General features: G+C 46.0%; 2 protein-coding genes and 1 long non-coding RNA gene across 5 annotated transcripts in view; 2 read left to right on the forward strand and 1 right to left on the reverse strand.

The window, feature by feature from the left end:
* Positions 1–8,593, forward strand: part of LOC121543271 (calcium-transporting ATPase type 2C member 1) — a 42,505-nt gene extending 33,912 nt beyond the window's left edge. For all 3 annotated transcript variants that reach the window (XM_045225759.1, XM_045225755.1, XM_045225754.1), the window contains 8 exons: positions 2,254–2,304; positions 2,708–2,874; positions 3,036–3,104; positions 3,182–3,298; positions 3,804–3,951; positions 4,377–4,472; positions 4,614–4,755; positions 8,413–8,593. In XM_045225759.1, coding sequence (XP_045081694.1) covers positions 2,254–2,304; positions 2,708–2,874; positions 3,036–3,104; positions 3,182–3,298; positions 3,804–3,951; positions 4,377–4,472; positions 4,614–4,755; positions 8,413–8,546 — 924 coding nt within the window. In that variant the 3' untranslated portion in view covers positions 8,547–8,593. The remainder of the gene's footprint in view (positions 1–2,253; positions 2,305–2,707; positions 2,875–3,035; positions 3,105–3,181; positions 3,299–3,803; positions 3,952–4,376; positions 4,473–4,613; positions 4,756–8,412) is intronic.
* Positions 8,594–10,742: 2,149 nt separating this feature from the next.
* On the reverse strand, positions 10,743–12,789 carry LOC123492729. Its single transcript, XR_006661862.1, has 3 exons — positions 12,211–12,789; positions 11,391–11,439; positions 10,743–11,300 (listed from the first exon to the last, which is right to left on the reverse strand). It is a non-coding gene; the product is annotated as an uncharacterized LOC123492729 (long non-coding RNA).
* Positions 12,790–15,319: 2,530 nt separating this feature from the next.
* Positions 15,320–17,911, forward strand: LOC123481443 (protein asteroid homolog 1-like). The gene is made up of 4 exons (XM_045205594.1): positions 15,320–16,619; positions 16,715–16,928; positions 17,030–17,201; positions 17,320–17,911. The coding sequence occupies exons 1-4, from the start codon at positions 15,321–15,323 to the stop codon at positions 17,735–17,737; spliced, it is 2,103 nt and encodes a 700-aa protein (XP_045061529.1). The 5' UTR covers position 15,320; the 3' UTR covers positions 17,738–17,911.
* Positions 17,912–21,024: the final 3,113 nt, after the last annotated feature.

Raw genomic sequence — 21,024 nt, forward strand, 5'->3', positions numbered from 1 at the left:
TGTCGGTCGAAACGTTGGTTATTAAATTATTGCATCTGAGCTCCTAGAGAAGGTTTCCCAACCCGCGGGCCGGTGGTTTTATTTGGCCCCCCAAGTTTTCTGAGCAAAAAAAAACAAAAATAAAAAATAAGAATTGTTGCATTTTCATTGTAGGACATAACAAACTGTAAAAACACCAGGAAATCAGCTCCAATTGATTTTAATTTGGGAAATCTGTCCCCAAGTATTTCCACTCATAATAGAAAGATGTGATCATATACAAATGTAAGCAAGGTTTGAAATTATTATGTTTTAGTCCAATATTATATATGTTTGGGCTTCTTGCAGTCAATTTGCAGTCTACAAATTATTTGTAATTATGTTCCGGCCCCCCAACCATCCGCTCAAGAAATAAAACGTCCCCCGGCTGAGTCTAGTTGATGATCCCTGTCCTAGAGTGTGCGGCTCTCTTATTTTTATTTTATATCCTTTTTTTATTGAATTGAATACCTTTATTATGTTCGCATACAGAGAAACCCTCACGCTGCTCTTGCTGTTATCACTTATTTATATTGAAGCTCACATGTCAGCCTCTTGGCCTTCGTCAGAGCTTTTATTAAATATTTGTTATCAAGCTGTAAAACACTCCAACACAGGGCTGTGTTAACAGGGTGATGTCTACCAGGGCTGTGTTAACAGGGTGATGTCTAACAGGGCTGTGTTAACAGGGTGATGTCTAACAGGGCTGGGTTAACAGGGTGATGTCTAACGGGGTGATGTCTAACGGGGTGATGTCTAACAGGGCTGGGTTAATGGGGTGATGTCTAACGGGGTGATGTCTAACGGGGTGATGTCTAACGGGGTGATGTCTAACGGGGTGATGTCTAACAGGGCTGGGTTAACGGGGTGATGTCTAACAGGGCTGGGTTAACGGGGTGATGTCTAACGGCGTGATGTCTAACGGGGCTGGGTTAACGGGGTGATGTCTAACGGGGTGATGTCTAACGGGGTGATGTCTAACGGGGTGATGTCTAACGGGGTGATGTCTTACGGGGTGATGTCTAACGGGGTGATGTCTAACAGGGCTGGGTTAACAGGGTGATGTCTAACAGGGCTGGGTTAACGGGGTGATGTCTAACGGGGTGATGTCTAACGGGGTGATGTCTAACGGGGTGATGTCTAACGGGGTGATGTCTAACGGGGTGATGTCTAACGGGGTGATGTCTAACAGGGCTGGGTTAACGGGGTGATGTCTAACAGGGTGATGTCTAACAGGGCTGGGTTAACGGGGTGATGTCTAACAGGGCTGGGTTAACGGGGTGATGTCTAACGGGGTGATGTCTAACGGGGTGATGTCTAACGGGGTGATGTCTAACGGGGTGATGTCTAACAGGGTGATGTCTAACAGGGTGATGTCTAACAGGGTGATGTCTAACAGGGCTGGGTTAACGGGGTGATGTCTAACAGGGCTGGGTTAACGGGGTGATGTCTAACGGGGTGATGTCTAACGGGGTGATGTCTAACGGGGTGATGTCTAACGGGGTGATGTCTAACGGGGTGATGTCTAACGGGGTGATGTCTAACGGGGTGATGTCTAACGGGGTGATGTCTAACAGGGCTGATGTTTACGGGGTGATGTCTAACAGGGGTGATGTCTAACAGGGCTGGGTTAACGGGGTGATGTCTAACAGGGCTGGGTTAACGGGGTGATGTCTAACGGGGTGATGTCTAACGGGGTGATGTCTAACGGGGTGATGTCTAACGGGGTGATGTCTAACAGGGGTGATGTCTAACGGGGTGATGTCTAACAGGGTGATGTCTAACAGGGCTGGGTTAACGGGGTGATGTCTAACAGGGCTGGAGTCTAACGGGGTGATGTCTAACGGGTGATGTCTAACGGGGTGATGTCTAACGGGGTGATGTCTAACGGGGTGATGTCTAACAGGGTGATGTCTAACAGGGCTGGGTTAACGGGGTGATGTCTAACGGGGTGATGTCTAACAGGGTGATGTCTAACAGGGCTGGGTTAACGGGGTGATGTCTAACAGGGCTGGGTTAACAGGGTGATGTCTAACAGGGCTGGGTTAACAGGGTGATGTCTAACAGGGCTGGGTTAACAGGGTGATGTCTAACAGGGCTGGGTTAACGGGGTGATGTCTAACGGGGTGATGTCTAACGGGGCTAGGTTAACAGGGTGATGTCTAACAGGGCTGGGTTAACGGGGTGATGTCTAACAGGGCTGAGTTAACAGGGTGATGTCTCTGCCTCCTCCAGATAGTGGTGTTCTACCGGGCCAGCCCCAGACACAAGCTGAAGATAGTCAAGGTGAGTGGCCCCGGCCAAGTGTCAGCCAGCTGGCATGAGATGACGTGTGAGTGCCCGTTCTGCGTAGGCAGCGCCTGGCCTGGCAGCATGTGGCTCCAAAGGCCTGGGAAGTCTCTGGCAACTCCCACCACAATTTGTCACATTCAGTCACGGGGAAGTGTCCTACAGTATACCTAGTGGTTTTCCAGTCACTAGTGTTACGAGTGCTAGAGAAGAAAATCACACAATTATTAGAAAATACACTCCCTTTAATCTCAAGGAATTACTTCAATCAAGATCAAGGAACTTGATTCATTAACTAAAAACAGTTTGTGTTCTTTCAGGAGTTTTCAATTCATGACTATAATTTGGATGTATTACAAGGATTGACTGTTCTATCTCCTCGCTCCCTCTCTCATTTCAGTCTCTCCAGAACATTGGTGCCGTGGTGGCGATGACAGGTGATGGTGTGAATGATGCTGTAGCGCTGAAAGCAGCAGACATCGGCGTTGCCATGGGCCAGACGGGCACTGACGTGTGTAAAGAGGCAGCAGACATGATCCTAGTGGACGATGACTTCCAGACCATCTTGTGAGGAAACTTTAAACAGTTTGCAGTAACACTTTATATATAAAGTGTTACCCAGTTAGTAAACTCAATGGGCCTTCAAAGCCATCATGGTTTCTAGAAATGTGTATTTGCTAGGATACCAAAATGAGTTAATAATTCTGTCATAATGTTTCGTCCTTTAGGTCTGCCATCGAGGAAGGGAAAGGAATTTACAACAACATTAAAAACTTTGTCCGCTTCCAGCTGAGCACGTGAGTGGTGGAGAGCTAACTTTTTGATAAATAGATTCTTGTCAATATTATTAAATTGGCATTATTGTGTTTCCTAGGAGCATCGCAGCGCTCACCCTCATCTCCCTGGCAACGCTGATGAACTTCCCCAACCCTCTGAATGCCATGCAGATCCTGTGGATCAACATCATCATGGACGGACCTCCCGCTCAGAGGTGACACCCCACAAAGCATTATGGGAACTGTAGTCTTTTGTCATGGAAATGGTCTGCTTTCAGTTTCACAAGATTGTATATAATAATAATTATATTATTATTATAATCATTTTAAGAATTTGGTGTCATTTAAGAACTTAGTGGGTGCTTATGTTTGTCTTGTTTCACACATGTACAAGTTTGTATTATACGCTTGTGTGAAATGGAAATGCATTTTTTGCATATCCCAACCATGGGACAGTGGGATCACGGCCAGGGTCAGCCATTATCAACGTTGACCCTGGAGCAATTAGGGCACATCGACATATTTTTTCACCTTGTCAGCTCGGGGACTCGAACTAGCGAGCTTTCGCTTACTGGCCCAAATCTCTAAATACTAGGCTACCTGGCGCTTTTATATTTAAATCCACCAAATTTAAAGTCGCAATTACTGATGCTTTGTGTAAAAAATTGTTCATGGTAATTACCGTAGATGGAAATCCATGTAATCCTCTGTCATCCTTAGTCTGGGAGTGGAGCCAGTGGATAAGGATGTAATCCGGAAGCCTCCAAGAAACGTGCGTGACAGCATCCTCACACGCGGTCTGCTCGTCAAGGTGCTGGTGTCGGCACTCGTCATCGTATGCGGCACCCTGTTCGTCTTCTGGAGAGAGGCAAGTAGTAATCATAGTAGTGTTCTTCATCATTCACCAGCATGACCAAACTTCTGTCAAATCAATATTATTACTGGTCTGTTATAATCAGACTGTATTGCGTTTTGTTTTTGTGTTCATAAGATATATTTGTTGTTTGTTTATTGGTCTACTATTTACTGTAATTTCGTTGTCTACTATGTACTGTAATTAAGTGGTCTACTATGTACTGTAATTACGTGGTCTACTATGTACTGTAACTACGTGGTTTCTTGATTTGCTTTTGATGTTGGACATGTGGGTTGAGAGTAAAGTCATAAATCCATGAGCCCAGAAAATAAAATCCCAATGATCATTTTTAATAGTGAATCGAAGCCAATCCCTACCTATTTCCTGTATCAGTTGACTCATATTTCCATCAATGTGTTTGTATCTCATCCTCTCAGCTTCAGGACAACCTGATCACTCCCAGAGACACCACCATGACCTTCACCTGCTTTGTGTTCTTCGACATGTTCAACGCACTCAGCTCACGCTCACAGGTGGGTACACTGCTGTGCCCTCTACAAGGATGAAGGATCTGAAAGATTAGTGGGCAGAAACATGTCACCTAGGATCTGTTGTTGATTCATATGCTTGATGATGACTTTCTCTGTTTCTCTCTTTATCCATCTCTCTGTCAGACTCGTATGGTCCATGAGATGGGCCTGTGCAGTAACAAGATGTTCTGCTACGCGGTGCTGGGTTCCATCATGGGCCAGCTGGCGGTCATCTACTTCCCTCCACTGCAGAGTGTCTTCCAGACAGAGAGCCTCAGCATCTTTGGTAAGAAAGACATGTTAGCCCATTGAGCTAAAGATTAAACCTAAGCCTTCAGGGCCCATATTCATAAAGCGTCTCAGAATAGTTCTGATCTAGGATCAGTTTAGCCTTTTAGATCATAATAATAATTTGAGGGGTGCTTATATTTGTCCTGTTACACAGTGTGAAATGGAAATGTGTTTTTTTGCATATCCCAACTCCCCCTGAGACATCCACAGGGAGGGGGATCACGGCCAAGGTCACCATTGTACAGCGCCCCCGGGAACAATTAGTTAAGTACCTTGCTCAAGGGCACAGCGACAGATTTTTCACCTTGTCGACTCCGGTATTCAAACCCTCGACCTTTCGGTTACCGGCCCTGCGTTCTAACCTCTAGGCTACCTGCCGCCCTAATGAATGGACAGGGCTGGGGGACCTGATCATGTGTTCTAACCTCTAGGCTACCTGCCGCCCTAATGAATGGACGGGGGTGGGGGACCTGATTCTGTGTTCTAACCTCTAGGCTACCTGCCGCCCTAATGAATGGACGGGGGTGTGGGGACCTGATCCTGTGTTCTAACCTCTAGGCTACCTGCCGCCCTAATGAATGGACGGGGTGTGGGACCTGATCCTGTGTTCTAACCTCTAGGCTACCTGCCGCCCTAATGAATGGACGGGGGTGTGGGACCTGATCCTGTGTTCTAACCTCTAGGCTACCTGCCGCCCTAATGAATGGACGGGGTGTGGGGACCTGATCCTGTGTTCTAACCTCTAGGCTACCTGCCGCCCTAATGAATGGACGGGGGTGTGGGGACCTGATCCTGTGTTCTAACCTCTAGGCTACCTGCCGCCCTAATGAATGGACGGGGTGGGGGACCTGATCCTGTGTTCTAACCTCTAGGCTACCTGCCGCCCTAATGAATGGACGGGGTGGGGGACCTGATCCTGTGTTCTAACCTCTAGGGCTACCTGCCGCCCTAATGAATGGACGGGGGTGGGGGACCTGATCCTGTGTTCTAACCTCTAGGCTACCTGCCGCCCTAATGAATGGACGGGGGTGGGGGACCTGATCCTGTGTTCTAACCTCTAGGCTACCTGCCGCCTAATGAATGGACGGGGGTGGGGGACCTGATCCTGTGTTCTAACCTCTAGGCTACCTGCCGCCCTAATGAATGGACGGGGGTGGGGACCTGATCCTGTGTTCTAACCTCTAGGCTACCTGCCGCCTAATGAATGGACGGGGTGGGGGACCTGATCCTGTGTTCTAACCTCTAGGCTACCTGCCGCCCTAATGAATGGACGGGGGTGGGGGACCTGATCCTGTGTTCTAACCTCTAGGCTACCTGCCGCCTAATGAATGGACGGGGGTGTGGGACCTGATCCTGTGTTCTAACCTCTAGGCTACCTGCCGCCCTAATGAATGGACGGGGGTGTGGGGACCTGATCCTGTGTTCTAACCTCTAGGCTACCTGCCGCCCTAATGAATGGACGGGGGGTGGGGACCTGATCCTGTGTTCTAACCTCTAGGCTACCTGCCGCCCCTAATGAATGGACGGGGGTGTGGGACCTGATCCTGTGTTCTAACCTCTAGGCTACCTGCCGCCCTAATGAATGGACGGGGGTGGGGACCTGATCCTGTGTTCTAACCTCTAGGCTACCTGCCGCCCTAATGAATGGACGGGGTGGGGGACCTGATCCTGTGTTCTAACCTCTAGGCTACCTGCCGCCCTAATGAATGGACGGGGGTGGGGACCTGATCCTGTGTTCTAACCTCTAGGCTACCTGCCGCCCTAATGAATGGACGGGGGGTGTGGGGACCTGATCCTGTGTTCTAACCTCTAGGCTACCTGCCGCCCTAATGAATGGACGGGGGTGGGGGACCTGATCCTGTGTTCTAACCTCTAGGCTACCTGCCGCCCTAATGAATGGACCGGGGTGGGGGACCTGATCCTGTGTTCTAACCTCTAGGCTACCTGCCCCCCTAATGAATGGACGGGGTGTGGGACCTGATCCTGTGTTCTAACCTCTAGGCTACCTGCCGCCCTAATGAATGGACGGGGTGGGGGACCTGATCCTGTGTTCTAACCTCTAGGCTACCTGCCGCCCTAATGAATGGACGGGGGTGGGGGACCTGATCCTGTGTTCTAACCTCTAGGCTACCTGCCGCCCCCTAATGAATGGACGGGGGTGGGGACCTGATCCTGTGTTCTAACCTCTAGGCTACCTGCCGCCCTAATGAATGGACGGGGTGGGGGACCTGATCCTGTGTTCTAACCTCTAGGCTACCTGCCGCCCTAATGAATGGACGGGGGTGGGGGACCTGATCCTGTGTTCTAACCTCTAGGCTACCTGCCGCCCCTAATGAATGGACGGGGGTGGGGGACCTGATCCTGTGTTCTAACCTCTAGGCTACCTGCCGCCCTAATGAATGGACGGGGTGGGGGACCTGATCCTGTGTTCTAACCTCTAGGCTACCTGCCGCCCTAATGAATGGACGGGGTGTGGGACCTGATCCTGTGTTCTAACCTCTAGGCTACCTGCCGCCCCTAATGAATGGACGGGGGTGGGGGACCTGATCCTGTGTTCTAACCTCTAGGCTACCTGCCGCCCTAATGAATGGACGGGGGTGGGGGACCTGATCCTGTGTTCTAACCTCTAGGCTACCTGCCGCCTAATGAATGGACGGGGGTGTGGGACCTGATCCTGTGTTCTAACCTCTAGGCTACCTGCCGCCCTAATGAATGGACGGGGTGGGGGACCTGATCCTGTGTTCTAACCTCTAGGCTACCTGCCGCCTAATGAATGGACGGGGGTGGGGACCTGATCCTGTGTTCTAACCTCTAGGCTACCTGCCGCCTAATGAATGGACGGGGTGGGGGACCTGATCCTGTGTTCTAACCTCTAGGCTACCTGCCGCCCCTAATGAATGGACGGGGGTGGGGACCTGATCCTGTGTTCTAACCTCTAGGCTACCTGCCGCCCTAATGAATGGACGGGGGTGGGGACCTGATCCTGTGTTCTAACCTCTAGGGCTACCTGCCGCCCTAATGAATGGACGGGGGTGGGGGACCTGATCCTGTGTTCTAACCTCTAGGCTACCTGCCGCCCTAATGAATGGACGGGGGTGGGGGACCTGATCCTGTGTTCTAACCTCTAGGCTACCTGCCGCCCTAATGAATGGACGGGGGTGGGGGACCTGATCCTGTGTTCTAACCTCTAGGCTACCTGCCGCCCTAATGAATGGACGGGGGTGGGGGACCTGATCCTGTGTTCTAACCTCTAGGCTACCTGCCGCCCTAATGAATGGACGGGGGTGGGGGACCTGATCCTGTGTTCTAACCTCTAGGCTACCTGCCGCCCTAATGAATGGACGGGGGTGGGGACCTGATCCTATGTTCTAACCTCTAGGCTACCTGCCGCCCTAATGAATGGACGGGGGTGGGGGACCTGATCCTGTGTTCTAACCTCTAGGCTACCTGCCGCCCTAATGAATGGACGGGGGTGTGGGACCTGATCCTATGTTCTAACCTCTAGGCTACCTGCCGCCCTAATGAATGGACGGGGGTGGGGGACCTGATCCTACGTCAGCTCTCCTGTTCTGAGACGGGCCCTGGTCTGTTAGTGATGGGGGTGACAGTTTATATGTGCTGTAGTAACATTCCGTCCCTTCTTCCCTTCCAGACCTGCTGTTCCTGGTGGGCCTCACGTCCTCTGTCTGCGTGGTCTCTGAGGCCATAAAGTGGATCGAGAGGTGGAGAGGAGTGAGGGAGAGGAGAACCACAGTGGCTGAAGAAGACTCCTTCCACGATGTATGACGCACATTGCGTTCTGTGTAACGGAGTAGATAGGGGCGAGGAGGGGGCAGGGCTGGGTTGTTTGTTGGGGGGTACATGCAGATGGGATGCAATGGTTATTTGGTCTGAACACAGGGACTGGAGAGGAAACTCAAACAGTCATTGTCCCTCGCTGGCATTCACTGTTCAGTCATGGATTGGAAGTGGGCGAAGAGGATCTCACCCCTACAGTGCCCCCCTGCCCTCCCCAGTGAGAAGCGTTGGCGTGCTGCTTTGAGTCTGAACCATCCTCCTGGAACTCAGGAGGGGCTTTATTTATGAGACATTGTAACTGTTGTTCATATGGCAACTATTCATGTCTATGGTGTCATGATCTGAGAGGACAATGTCACTGCTCGTAGATCAGCTACTCACGTCTAGGTGTTAAGACCAATTAAGGACAGCATCATTGTTCGTAGAGCAACTTCATGTCTTGGGGTTCATGAACATAAAAGGAATTTTGTAACGGTTCTTTTCTTATCTCTCATCACCTTGTTTGGAGTGCAGGTAGCTGACCATAGCTTTGTGGAAGTCTAGAGATGTTACTTTCATGCATTCCAGCTTTTCATGCTCGTAGCAATCTCACCATCAACTAAGGCTTGATAATTGTGAGCATACTTTTGTTTTGTTTTGATATAGACTTTAGGAAGAGTTGACCACTAAACCTTGTGATTTTGGTGGTTGAAAATAATTAATTTTCTTCAAAAGATAGATCTAAGTTTTGTTTGGTTTTTCTCACAGAGGAGGACAGATGGCCTTCATTTGATACCACTCTGACTGTCTATTTAGTTGTCCCTGGAGGCACTCTGTGTTTTGGACCATCACAACGCAGTTTCTTTTTCCAGTGAGCAAGCAGTACTAAACAGTTAATTTTCTCCCAGTCCCCAGCCACTGTCTGTCGCCCCAACATCCTTCACTTCCCCTTTATCTAACCTACATTATCTTTTCCATTTTGGGAATTAACTGTTTGCCTGGAATGAAAGGCACAGAGATATTTTGTCCAGTGCTGTCAAACATTGTAATGTGTTTAATATTTATTTTCACACATGAGGTTGGAATAATACTGTGAAATTGTGAAAATTATGATAATGCCCTTTTAGTGTAAGATCTGTTTGAAAATGCCACCTGAAATGTCAGCCTGTTTTGGTGGGATGGAGTTTTGGCCTGCCTGGTGACATGCCAATAACAGCTGGTTTTCAGTTTCCCCCTCCCCCCTCAGACCACGCCTAGACAGTCCTAGCTACATTTTTGCTTGAGGAAATTGCTCTTGCTAAGAAGCTATTTTTGTTTCTTTTTGATCATTTTTTGATTGAAGACAGTCACAGTAAAGTACTTAATTGTTACCCAGAAATGATTTGATATTGAGATCAAAACGGCTGCATTGGGCCTTTTAATATTCTGCCTCTATTTTACACACTGTAATTTAAATGCTAATATTTATCTCCATGACAACAATTTACTGTACATGCACTGTTCATACATGTTGCTTGTGTTTTGGGTCAAAAGTGGCCATTTTAAGCACATTTTTCTCTTCATGCTCTTTCCAGGAGCCTCTGAGGCCTTGTTTTGGTACAGCTAGACATTCCTGGGTTGTATTTCACAATGCAGAATCAATCAATTAACAAGCTTGTTTTGATAATCATTTACATTAGATATAATCGAATTCCCAGGTTTATAAAGACTGGTTCAGTTGATTATGGGTTATTTACATTTTAGTTATTTGAGTATTGAGTCATACCCATTCCAGGTTTATTTCTTTATGAACCAGGAGATGAAGTTGTTTCAGAATTTTTAGGACAGGTACCTAATTCATTGATGTTGCTTTCTGAATTAGTTTTTGTCTGTGCTATGGATAAGGCAACATAAGTCCTGTACCTACAGCAGCACCTAGCGGGTATAGGCTAACATCGACAGCTCTTTCTATTAGTCTGGGTCTTTATTTTCCAAGAGATTATGCTCTCTGCTTTGGTCCATTTGACAGGCCAAATCAGCTACGATTTGTTTTTATTGTTTTTTATTTTATTTATGATTTGTTTTGTGTGTTGCACAGCTGAAGTCAGTACTCTGTTGTGTTGGTATGAGAATAAATCTGTACATTAATGAAAATGTATATATATTTTTAAAGTGTGTTTTAACTGGGTGAAGGGTTTGTGTCATACGTTTTCAGCGTCACTGACACACAATTCTGAAAATCTCATTTTTGCTCAGATTGAGCTAAAAACTACAATATCTAAGATTTATTCAGTTTAAGATTTCCATATAAAATATACTGCCATAGCAGAGTTGGACTTTATTGTGTATACCAAATAATTCTCAACAATAGCTGGTTTAAATGTTATTTTTCATTTTTATTATAAAATGAAGATAAAATATTTCCAGTGCAGCAGTAATGTAATTGTAATAATACATGGGATTTATATAGCTATTTTCAAAGACCAAAATACGCTTTACAGTAGAGAGCAAAGAAATAAGTCAAACTTAACTTTTTTATATATGTGTATATTATACATTTTTCAGTCTTATCATTTATAAAATCTACATCTATCATTTATAAACTTATTTTATAGTTAATGCTAAAAACAATGTCAATGACAGTCATCGACGGTACACAAATAAGAGGCAAGTCTGGTCGGGGATGGGTGAAGGAAGACACAGATGAGGCCGGACACAGCTCAAAGTGGACTGGGACACACCAAGGGTCTCCAAAAACACCTCAAGCTGCACTGACCTTGGAGCCTAAGGAACAGAGAATGAGAATACATTTTCAGAATCAACAGCAGTATGTTTGAATGTACTGTATACTATATCATACACATGTATACATACCCGATCCTAATTTGCATAATTGACCATGTGCATGTAATTGAGATGGAGGCTGTAGGAGAGAGGGAGAGAGGAATAAAGTCATGGGAGAGACAAACATTTTGTAAAAAACACCCTACATTTACATCCCGCCCTGAATGTAAGCCAGGGCGGGATCAGCCAGCGGCGGCTTCATTTGCAGTCTGGACGGGAAGGGGTGAACATCTCCTGCTCTGACTGCAGCGCGAGGACTGGGCCGCCTGTGAGTGCTTTGGGAAGAGTAAGAACGATACGTGCTTTCACGTCAGTCTCCAATAACACCAGAAAAAGACGCTAGATTTGTCGCTAGTCGCTTATTTGAAAATGTGTCGCTAGAGGGGTCTGAAAACTTGCTAAATATAGCGACAAAGTCGCTAAGTTGGCAACACTGCTTCAGGCTGGAGAGGACCTGTTTGACAAGGGTTAGTAGTACACGCTAGTACACAGCGGTTGGCTGTGTTGATCTTTGATTGCGCTCGTTGTTGGAGCATTTCAAACTTTTTGTCGGTGTTGTCAGAGCCCCCATCTAAAATGGCATAAGGGTCAATGCCACAGACTTGCAGACTTCGTCCTCCAAAGCATAAAATCAAATCACATTTTATTGGTCACATACACGTTTAGCAGATGTTATTGCGGATGTAGCGAAATGCTTGTGTTTCTAGCTCCGACAGTGCAGTAATATCTAACAAGTAATCCCCTCCATGATTGATCCAAACGTGAGTTAAAATAAAGCAAGTAGTACAGATTACTACCATCGATGATCAGCTTGCTGTTTATGAGGTGAACATATTTTAAAAATGTTTACATTCTCCTCCATAATGCTGGTCAATCCCTGGACGCCCATGGTGTGCTCTGTCTGGGATGTGATGTCTTTCCAAGTTAAGAGTTTCAGTCACCGGGAGGGACAATATATAGGCCTGCTGAGTGACGCTAGCATCATTCCAATGGATGAGTTTCCCTTTACTTAAGTTTCACTTTCCATACTTCACCTCAGTTATATCTCCCTCATTATCTCTTTATGGTCACTTCACCTGATGGCCTAGTTTATGGGAATTGAAATGACAGTCATAAGGGTGGGAATATTTTATGTTATTTGCAACAAGGGTAACATTATGTTCAGCACTTATCTTATGAAGTCTAATGTAGTGCACAGGACTACAGGGCAACCTGCTTTAGAAAACCACACCTACCAATGCAATGTACAGTATGGAAACGGAAACTCCTATGCCAGTAATGCGCTAGTGGAGGAATGTATTATACAAACAGTATCTGACATGTGATCACTTATGACACAGTGTCCTTTTGATCTTATTTAGTAAGGAAACCTCCAGCAATATAGATAGGCTGATAAACTGCTGCACATTAAGGAAAACCAAACTGACGAGTACTAGCCTAAGGAATTTGCTTCGCGAGCATGTTGCCGGCCGCGTTGCAAAATAAATATATATATATATATTTCCAACTATAATGTGTCTCTAAGTTTTATATAATTGATGTTACCTCCTTGAAAATCACTAATTACAAAGATATACAAGGACCTTGAGCATTCCCTCCAGTGGCAAACTGTAATGCATACATTTTAGCATGCCATTGATAATTTGGTGTATAAATATAAAGTGTAATTGGAGTTACTCAATTTAAATGAAGGGAAATAACATTGTGAGCAAAATTATTAATCATATCACTTTAGTAAAATATTTTTAAAGGGTTAATTAATGACCTTAGATTTGAGCATATGTGGCCTCCATTTAAGAAAGTCCTCAATTACCTCAAATGTGTCATTGGTGTTACCACTGATGGCACAATGATATCACAATGGTAGTTGATTTAGAATGTGAATATGTACTCAAATACATACAAAAAAATACCATGCCCAAATGCCACAGCAATTCAAGAAAGACCCAAACATGCTGACCAAACCGTCTCCATGCATGCGTCTGTGTGCGCATATTGATTTTGTCTATCCCCACCAGACGCCTTCATGACACGCAGGTTAAAATACCAAAACCAACAGTGAACCAAGTGTATTATTTTTGGGACAGGTAGAAACACACATGAAACATTTATGGACATTTAGCTAGCTTGCTGTTGCTAGCTAATTTGTCCTGGGAGATAAACTGGGTTGTTATTTTACCTGAAATTCATATGGTGCATTTTTTTGCTGGACATTTGTATAATTTAGACACATTTTGAGTCGTACAAAATCGTGTGTTCTCTATTCCGACAATTAATCCACAGATAAAATGGGGAAACCTAGTTAGTTTTTTAAAAATTAATATTTCCTCGTTCATCTTTCTTCTTCTGTGGATTTTTATATGGAGGTTGGCAAACTTGATGATTGAGTTGGAGGCGTGCGTGGCCACGCAGTCATGGGTGAACAAGGAGGACAGGAGGGGGCTGAGCACGCAACCTTGTGGGGCCCCTGTGTTGACAAGGTTGCGTGCTCAGCCCCCTCCTGTACGCCCTGTTCACCCATGACTGCGTGGCCACGCACGCCTCCAACTCAATCATCAAGTTTGCAGACGACACAACAGTAGTAGGGCTGATTACCAACAACGACGAGACAACCTACAGGGAGGAGGTGAGGGCCCTGGCGGAGTGGTGCCAGGAAAATAACCTCTCCCTTAAAGTCAACAAAACGAAGGAGCTGATTGTGGACTTCAGGAAACAGCAGAGGGAGCACGCCCCCATCCACATCGATGGGACCGCAGTGGAGAAGGTGGAAAGCTTCAAGTTCCTCGGCGTACACCACTGACAATCTAAAATGGTCCACCCACACAGACAGTGTGGTAAAGAAGGTGCAACAGCGCCTCTTCAAGTTCGGCTTGGCCCCTAAGACCATCAGAAACTTTTACAGATGAACAATTGAGAGCATCCTGTCGGGCTGTATCACCGCCTGGTATGGCAACTGCACAGCCCGCAACCGCAGGGCTCTCCAGAGGGTGGTGCGGTCTACCCAACGCATCACCGGGTGCACACTGCCTGCCCTCCAGGACACCTACAGCACCCGATGTCACCGGAATGGCAAAAAGATAATCAAGGACATCAACCACCCGAGCCACAGCCTGTTCACCCCGCTATCATCCAGAAGGCGACGTCAGTACAGGTGCATCAAAGCTGGAACCGAGAGACTGAAAAACAGCTTCTGTCTTAAGGCCATCAGACTGTTAAATAGCCATCACTAGCCGGCTACCATCCGGTTACTCAACCTTGCACCTTAGAGGCTGCTGCCCTATATACATAGACATGGAATCACTGGCCACTTTAATAATGGAACACTAGTCACTTTAATAATGTTTATGTACTGCTTTACTCATCTCATATGTATTTACTGTATTCTATTCTACTGTATTTTAGTCAATGCCACTCTAACATTGCTCGTCCTAATATTTATATATTTCTTAATTCCATTATTTTACTTTTTGTGTATTGTTGTGAATTGTTAGATACTACTGCACTGTTGGAGCTAGGAACGCAAGCATTTCGCTACACCCACAATAACATCTGCTAAATATGTGTATGTGACCAATAAAATGTGATTTGATTTGAAGTGATCACATACCAGATACTGTTTGTATAATACATTCATCCACTAGAGCATTACTGGCATATTAGTTTTCATTTTCATACTGTACATTGCATTGGTAGGTGTGGTTTTCTAAAGCAGGTTGCCCTGTAGTCCTGTGCACTACATTAGACTGCATAAGATAAGTGCTGAACATAATGTTACCCTTGTTGCAAATGACAACACAAAATATTTCCACCCTTATGATGGTGAAGTATGGAAAGTGAAACTTAGGTAAAGGGAAACTCATCCATTGGAATGATGCTAGCCTCACTCAGTAAACCTATATATAGTCCCTCCCTGTGACTGAAACTCTTCACTAGGAAAGACATCCCCAGACAGAGCACACCATGGGCGTCCAGGGATTGACCAGCTTTATGGAGGAGAATGGAAACATTTTAAAAGATGTTCACCTCAGAAACAGCAAGCTGATCATAGATGGTAGTAATCTGTACTACTTGCTTTATTTTAACTCACGTTTGGATCAGAGTCATGGAGGGGATTACGATGCTTTTGAGGGTCAGGTCTGCAAGTTCTTTAAGGCTCTGAAAGACTGCGGCATTGACCCTTATGTCATTTTAGATGGGGGCTCTGACTACACCGACAAAAAGTTTGAAACTCTCAAAAAACGAGCTCAATCAAGGATCAACACAGCCAACAGCTTGTCCATGGGGCATCAGGTGAGTGGTGTACTACCAACCCTCATCAAAAATGTCTTCAAACAGGTCCTCTCCAGCCTGAAGGTCCCGTTCGCACAGTGCATTTGTGAAGCAGACCAAGAAATAGCCTCCCTGGCTCAAAGGTGGAACTGTCCAGTGCTGTCCAATGACAGTGACTTTTATATCTTTGACATCCAGTCAGGATTTCTGCCCATCTCCCATTTTCACTGGCAGAAAGCATCTATGCACTGCGGGAGCTCTATAAGATCCATTCCCTGTAAGCAGTACACCACAACAAGCTTCTGCGGACACTTTAACATCAACAGACAGGTTCTCCCAGTCTTCGCCGCCGTAGCAGGAAACGACTACGTCAAGTTGCATAACATGGGCGTTTCCCTCAGGTGGGAAGACAGCTCGTCGATGGACGGAAGGTTTGCCCGCTTCGACGGCTTGCTGAATTGGCTGGCCCGCTTCCAGGGGCAGAAGGAGGCCTTGGACTCTGTGCTCAGGCTTATCTTTCGTGGTAACAACAGACAGAAAATGGATGCTGCCCGCCAGGGCCTCTCCCTGGGCATAGAAGAGTACCATCTTCCCCCTGGTTGCCTGGAGCGGTTCTTCAACGATGGAGTGGGACCAGGCCCCGGCCGTCTCGCAGAGCCTCTGAGGGTCCTTCCAGACTGGACCCTGCTGCCGTTGATGAAAGGTACTCTTCCCTCCCGCATGGTGGATGTGCTGCTGCTGAGGAGGGTGATGCACAGTGTTCAGGTGGAAGATCCCCGCTTGCCCAGTGGGAACAACACCTCACGGCCCATACGCCAGGTACTCTACGGGCTGCTGCTGGGTGGGAGGAGGACAGACCACAGCAGTCAGAGACCCCCAGTGGATGACGTGGAGGAGTATTACAGGGAAGGCAATAACCTGACCAGCAGCATGGTTGAAGCCATCCTGCCCAGTACTGCAGAACAGCTGCAGCTAGACACTCTGGATCAGGTATGTATACATGTCTATGATATAGTATACAGTACATTCAAACATACTGCTGTTGATTCTCAAATTGATTCTCATTCTCTTGCTCTGTTCCTTAGGCTCCAAGGTCAGTGCAGCTTGAGGTGTTTTTGGAGACACTTGGTGTGTCCCAGTCCACTTTGAGCGGTGTCCCGCCTCATTTGCGTCTTCCTGTGGCTGTCACCTGCTACTGGCTGAGGCACGCCCATCCTCGACCAGAACGGCCTCTCCTGCAGGCCCTGCTACTAGGATTGGTGTACGGAGAGCTCTGCAGACAGAGGAGGAGCCAAAGAGGTATGGCCCAGAGCATGAATGAGAAAACACACAATTTAGAATTTATAAATATTGAAGGGTTTGAAGTGCAGCCAATGACTCCTCCCCTTTTTGTGTAACAGGGTTTCTGGAGGGACCAGTGTTGGAGAGGCTGAGAGGGCTGATTCAGAGAGGTGCAAGGAGCCTAGACCTGGGTGTGGCCCACGCCTACAGCCAATGGCAGTGCTGCCTGAGAGAAAGCCTTGACCTGAACCAACTGCTGTGCCTCCCGCTAGCCGAGCCTCAGTGTGCCTGGTAAGGTGTCCCTAAATCAACCCTAACCTCTCGACCAGTGGTATTCATTGACATTTTATTCTAGCCCAGCAGCAACACAACTAATTCAACCATCTTTTGTTTCCCTGGTGGTGTCTAGGCTGTACAGGGGCACTCTGGTGCACCAGCTTGTGACCAAACTGAGAGGGGGGTTAACCCCAGATTCTCTCCTGATGGGAGGCCCTTGCTCTGGGCAGCTGTATAGGGCCATGTTGGGAGCCATACTCAACTCCCATGATGCTCATGAGGCTGCTGTCATCCCCTTGGTGTCTGGGCCACGGCGGGCCACACCTCCATCCTTGTCACAGCCACTGGACGACCTGACATTCCGTCTACACATTCTGGCTCTGGAAGAAGATGATGATGATGGTGCTGCAGGAGGGAGGAAGGTCATGCCAGAGGATGATCTGGGTTGGACTTTGGTCACAGTGCAGACCCGCCACAAGAAAAAGGACAGATTCAACCGAGCTCGGAATCCAGAATTCTCCCGGAAGCAGGGGCGGATCGGCTGGGAGTAAGGAGGGGCCACAATATAACTGTTTAGTTATAGAGACGTTCTGCTCAACTCTTTCATATTTTTATTGTTCTTATGTGTACCTTTTATAACTTAATTTACATTGTTTTTAGCATGAACTATGTAGATTTTATTAATGATCAGATGGAAAAGGTTTTAATATATATATATAAATATAAAAAGTTATGATCAGTTTGACTGTTTTATTTCTTTGCTCTTTACTGTACTGTCTTTTGGTCTTTGAAGATAGCTATATAAATCCCATGTATTCTTACTATTACATTACTGCTGCACTGATGCTCAGGTTCATGTCCGGGCCCTGGCTGGGCCACTCAAGGACATTCAAAGACTTGTCCTGAAGCCACTCCTGCGTTGGCTTGGCTGTGAGCTTAGGATCATTATCCTGTTGGAAGGTGAACCTTCACCCCAGTCTGAGGTCCTGAGTGCTCTGGAGCAGGTTTTCATCAAGGATCTCTCTGTACTTTGCTCCGTTCATCTTTCCCTCGCTGCTGACTAGTCTCCCAGTCCCTGCCGCTGAAAAACATCCCCACAGCATGATGCTGCCACCACCATGCTTCACCATAGGGATGGTATTGGCCAGGTGATGAGTGGTGCCTGGTTTCCTCCAGATGTGACGCTTGGCATTCAGGCCAAAAAGTTCAATCTTGGTTTTATCAGACCAGAGAATCTTGTTTCTCATGGTCTGAGAGTCCTTTAGGTGCCTTTTGGCAAACTCAAAGCAGGCTGTCATGTGCCTTTTACTGAGGAGTGGCTTCCGTCTGGCCACTCTACCATAAGGCCTGATTGGTGGAGTGTTGCAGAGATGGTTGTTCTTCTGGAAGGTTCTCCCATCTCCACAGAGGAACTGGAGCTCTGTCAGAGTGACCATCGGGTTCTTGGTCACCTCCCTGACCAAGGCCCTTCTCCCCCGATTGCTCTGTTTGGCCAGGTGGCCAGCTCTAGGAAGAGTCTTGGTGGTTCCAAACTTCTTCCATTTAAGAATGATGGAGGCCACTATGTTCTTGGGGACCTTCAATACTGCATAAATTTTTGGTACCCTTCCCCAGATCGGTGCCTCAACACAATCCTGTCTCGGAGCTATACAGACAATTCCTTCGACCTCATGGCTTGGTTTTTGCTCTGACATGCACTGTCAACTGTGGGACCTTATATAGGTGTGTGCCTTTCCAAATCATGTCCAATCAATTGAATTTACCACTGGTGGACTCCAATCAAGTTGTAGAAACATCTCAAGGATGGTCAATGGAAACAGGATGCACCTGAGCTCAATTTCATGTCTCATAGCAAAGGTTCTGAATACTTATGTAAATAAGGTATTTCTGTTTTTTGCAAAATGTCTAAAAACCTGTTTTCACTTTGTCATTATGCGGTATTGTGTGTAGATTGATGAGGAAAAATTTGTATTTAATCAATTTTAGAATAAGGCTGTAAATATGTGGAAAAAGTGAAGGGGTCTGAATACTTTCCGAATGCACTGTATGTGTAACTGATAGATGCACACACACTACATGTTAATGTTTTTAAATTAGGGCTGTCAAAGTTAAGGCGTTAATAACGCCTTAATGCTTACATTTGTTTTGACACCATTAACACATTTTCTTAGTTTGACCCTCTGAACCATCCATAGTTCAAATTCAAGTCCCCAGTCGATGGCTAGTTTGACAACCACTTTACTAGCTAGCTACTTGTATGATTTAATGATGGAGAATGCTAGTAAGCGGCTTTTAAATTGCAAATTCAATTTCAAATCCCTCCCTGATAGCTCTCTGGATAAAACCAAAGTAATTTGCATCTACTGCAAGGCTGAATTTGTTTATTACCGAAGTACATCGAGTCTTCGTTATAATTTACAAGCGAAACATACCGTTGATGCCGGCAATACAAGTAACGTTACTAGTAGCAATGGAGGACAAGCTAGAATGCAGGCTGTTAGGAGACACCGCTAGAGACACTATTATGTAATTGTGATGAACTGAGAGAATATTAGGGTAGCACTGTAATTCATTAATCATATGCTGCCTTCCCTGCTCCTCTGTTCTTACCTCTTTCCCTTTCTGTCTTTTACACGCTTTCTTACACCTCTCTCCCCACCTCTTCTTTCTTCCTCTGTTTATAATGCACACCAGATGTGCATTGAAGTACATACTGAACTTGTATTTAGACTATAATATTGATATTATAATATTCATATTATGTATTTATAACACTTGGATAATTAACTTATTTCAATAAAGCGTTTCACATTCTCTACTGGTTGAAAGTAAGTGTCATTTGATGAAATACTACACCTATCCTGTGTCCTCAGATCAATGCAGATGAAGGAAATTAGATAGTGAGATGAACCAGTTTTAGAGTATTCACATGGTGCATAGGAAGTGTAGTGTACTGTTTTTAAATTCTGTTTCTGTATATATCTATTACAAATCAGCTTCCTGCCATCCAGGACCTCTATACCAGGCGGTGTCAGAGGAAGGCCCTCAAAATAGTCAAAGACTCCAGCCACCCTAGTCATAGACTGTTCTCACTGCTACCGCACGGCAAGCGGTACCGGAGTGCCAAGTCTAGGTCCAAAAGACTTCTCAACAGCTTCTACCCCCAAGCCATAAGACTCCTGAACAGCTAATCATGGCTACCCAGACTATTTGCACTGCCCCCCCACCCCATCCTTTTACGCTGCTGCTACTCTGTTAATTATTTATGCATGGTCACTTGAACTCTACCCACATGTACATATTACTTCAACTACCTCAACTAGCCGATGCCCCCGCACATTGACTCTGCACCGGTACCCCCCTGTATATATAGCCTCCCTACTGTTATTTTATTTTACTTCTGCTCTTTTCTTCTCAACACTTTTTTTGTTGTTGTTTTATTTTTACTTTTTTTGTTAAAAAGAAATGCACTGTTGGTTAAGGGCTGTAAGTAAGCATTTCACTGTAATGTCTGCACCTGTTGTATTCAGCGCATGTGGCCAATAAAATTTTATTTTATTTGAACTAGTTAAATCATGTTTGTGGTCTATTGCATAGTTAATGTGTAACCATTGATGTCCCAGGACCAGAATTGGTAAACACTGTTGAAGTGTATAATTGTAATACATACATGCAGACAAAGTGTTAATTAAAAGACTGGAGTTTGATACTCCTGGTATTGGATATGACTGAAAAATTATGTCTCACAGACATTCATACGTGAACTGCACCTTTATTTGCCAAGGTAGAGTACATGATCAGTGAACATATTCAATGTACATGCTACAATGTGGGGATC

Source organism: Coregonus clupeaformis, chromosome 2 (assembly GCF_020615455.1).
Source record: "Coregonus clupeaformis isolate EN_2021a chromosome 2, ASM2061545v1, whole genome shotgun sequence".
NCBI lineage: Eukaryota > Metazoa > Chordata > Actinopteri > Salmoniformes > Salmonidae > Coregonus > Coregonus clupeaformis.

Excerpts from the sequence above, each read along its gene's own strand:
- LOC123481443 (XM_045205594.1), top strand. The coding sequence starts at position 15,321 with ATGGGCGTCCAGGGATTGACCAGCTTTATGGAGGAGAATGGAAACATT. Across the intron at positions 16,929-17,029 it reads ACAGAGGAGGAGCCAAAGAG|GGTTTCTGGAGGGACCAGTG; the intron begins GTATGGCCCAGA and ends TTTGTGTAACAG. Across the intron at positions 17,202-17,319 it reads GCCGAGCCTCAGTGTGCCTG|GCTGTACAGGGGCACTCTGG; the intron begins GTAAGGTGTCCC and ends GGTGGTGTCTAG.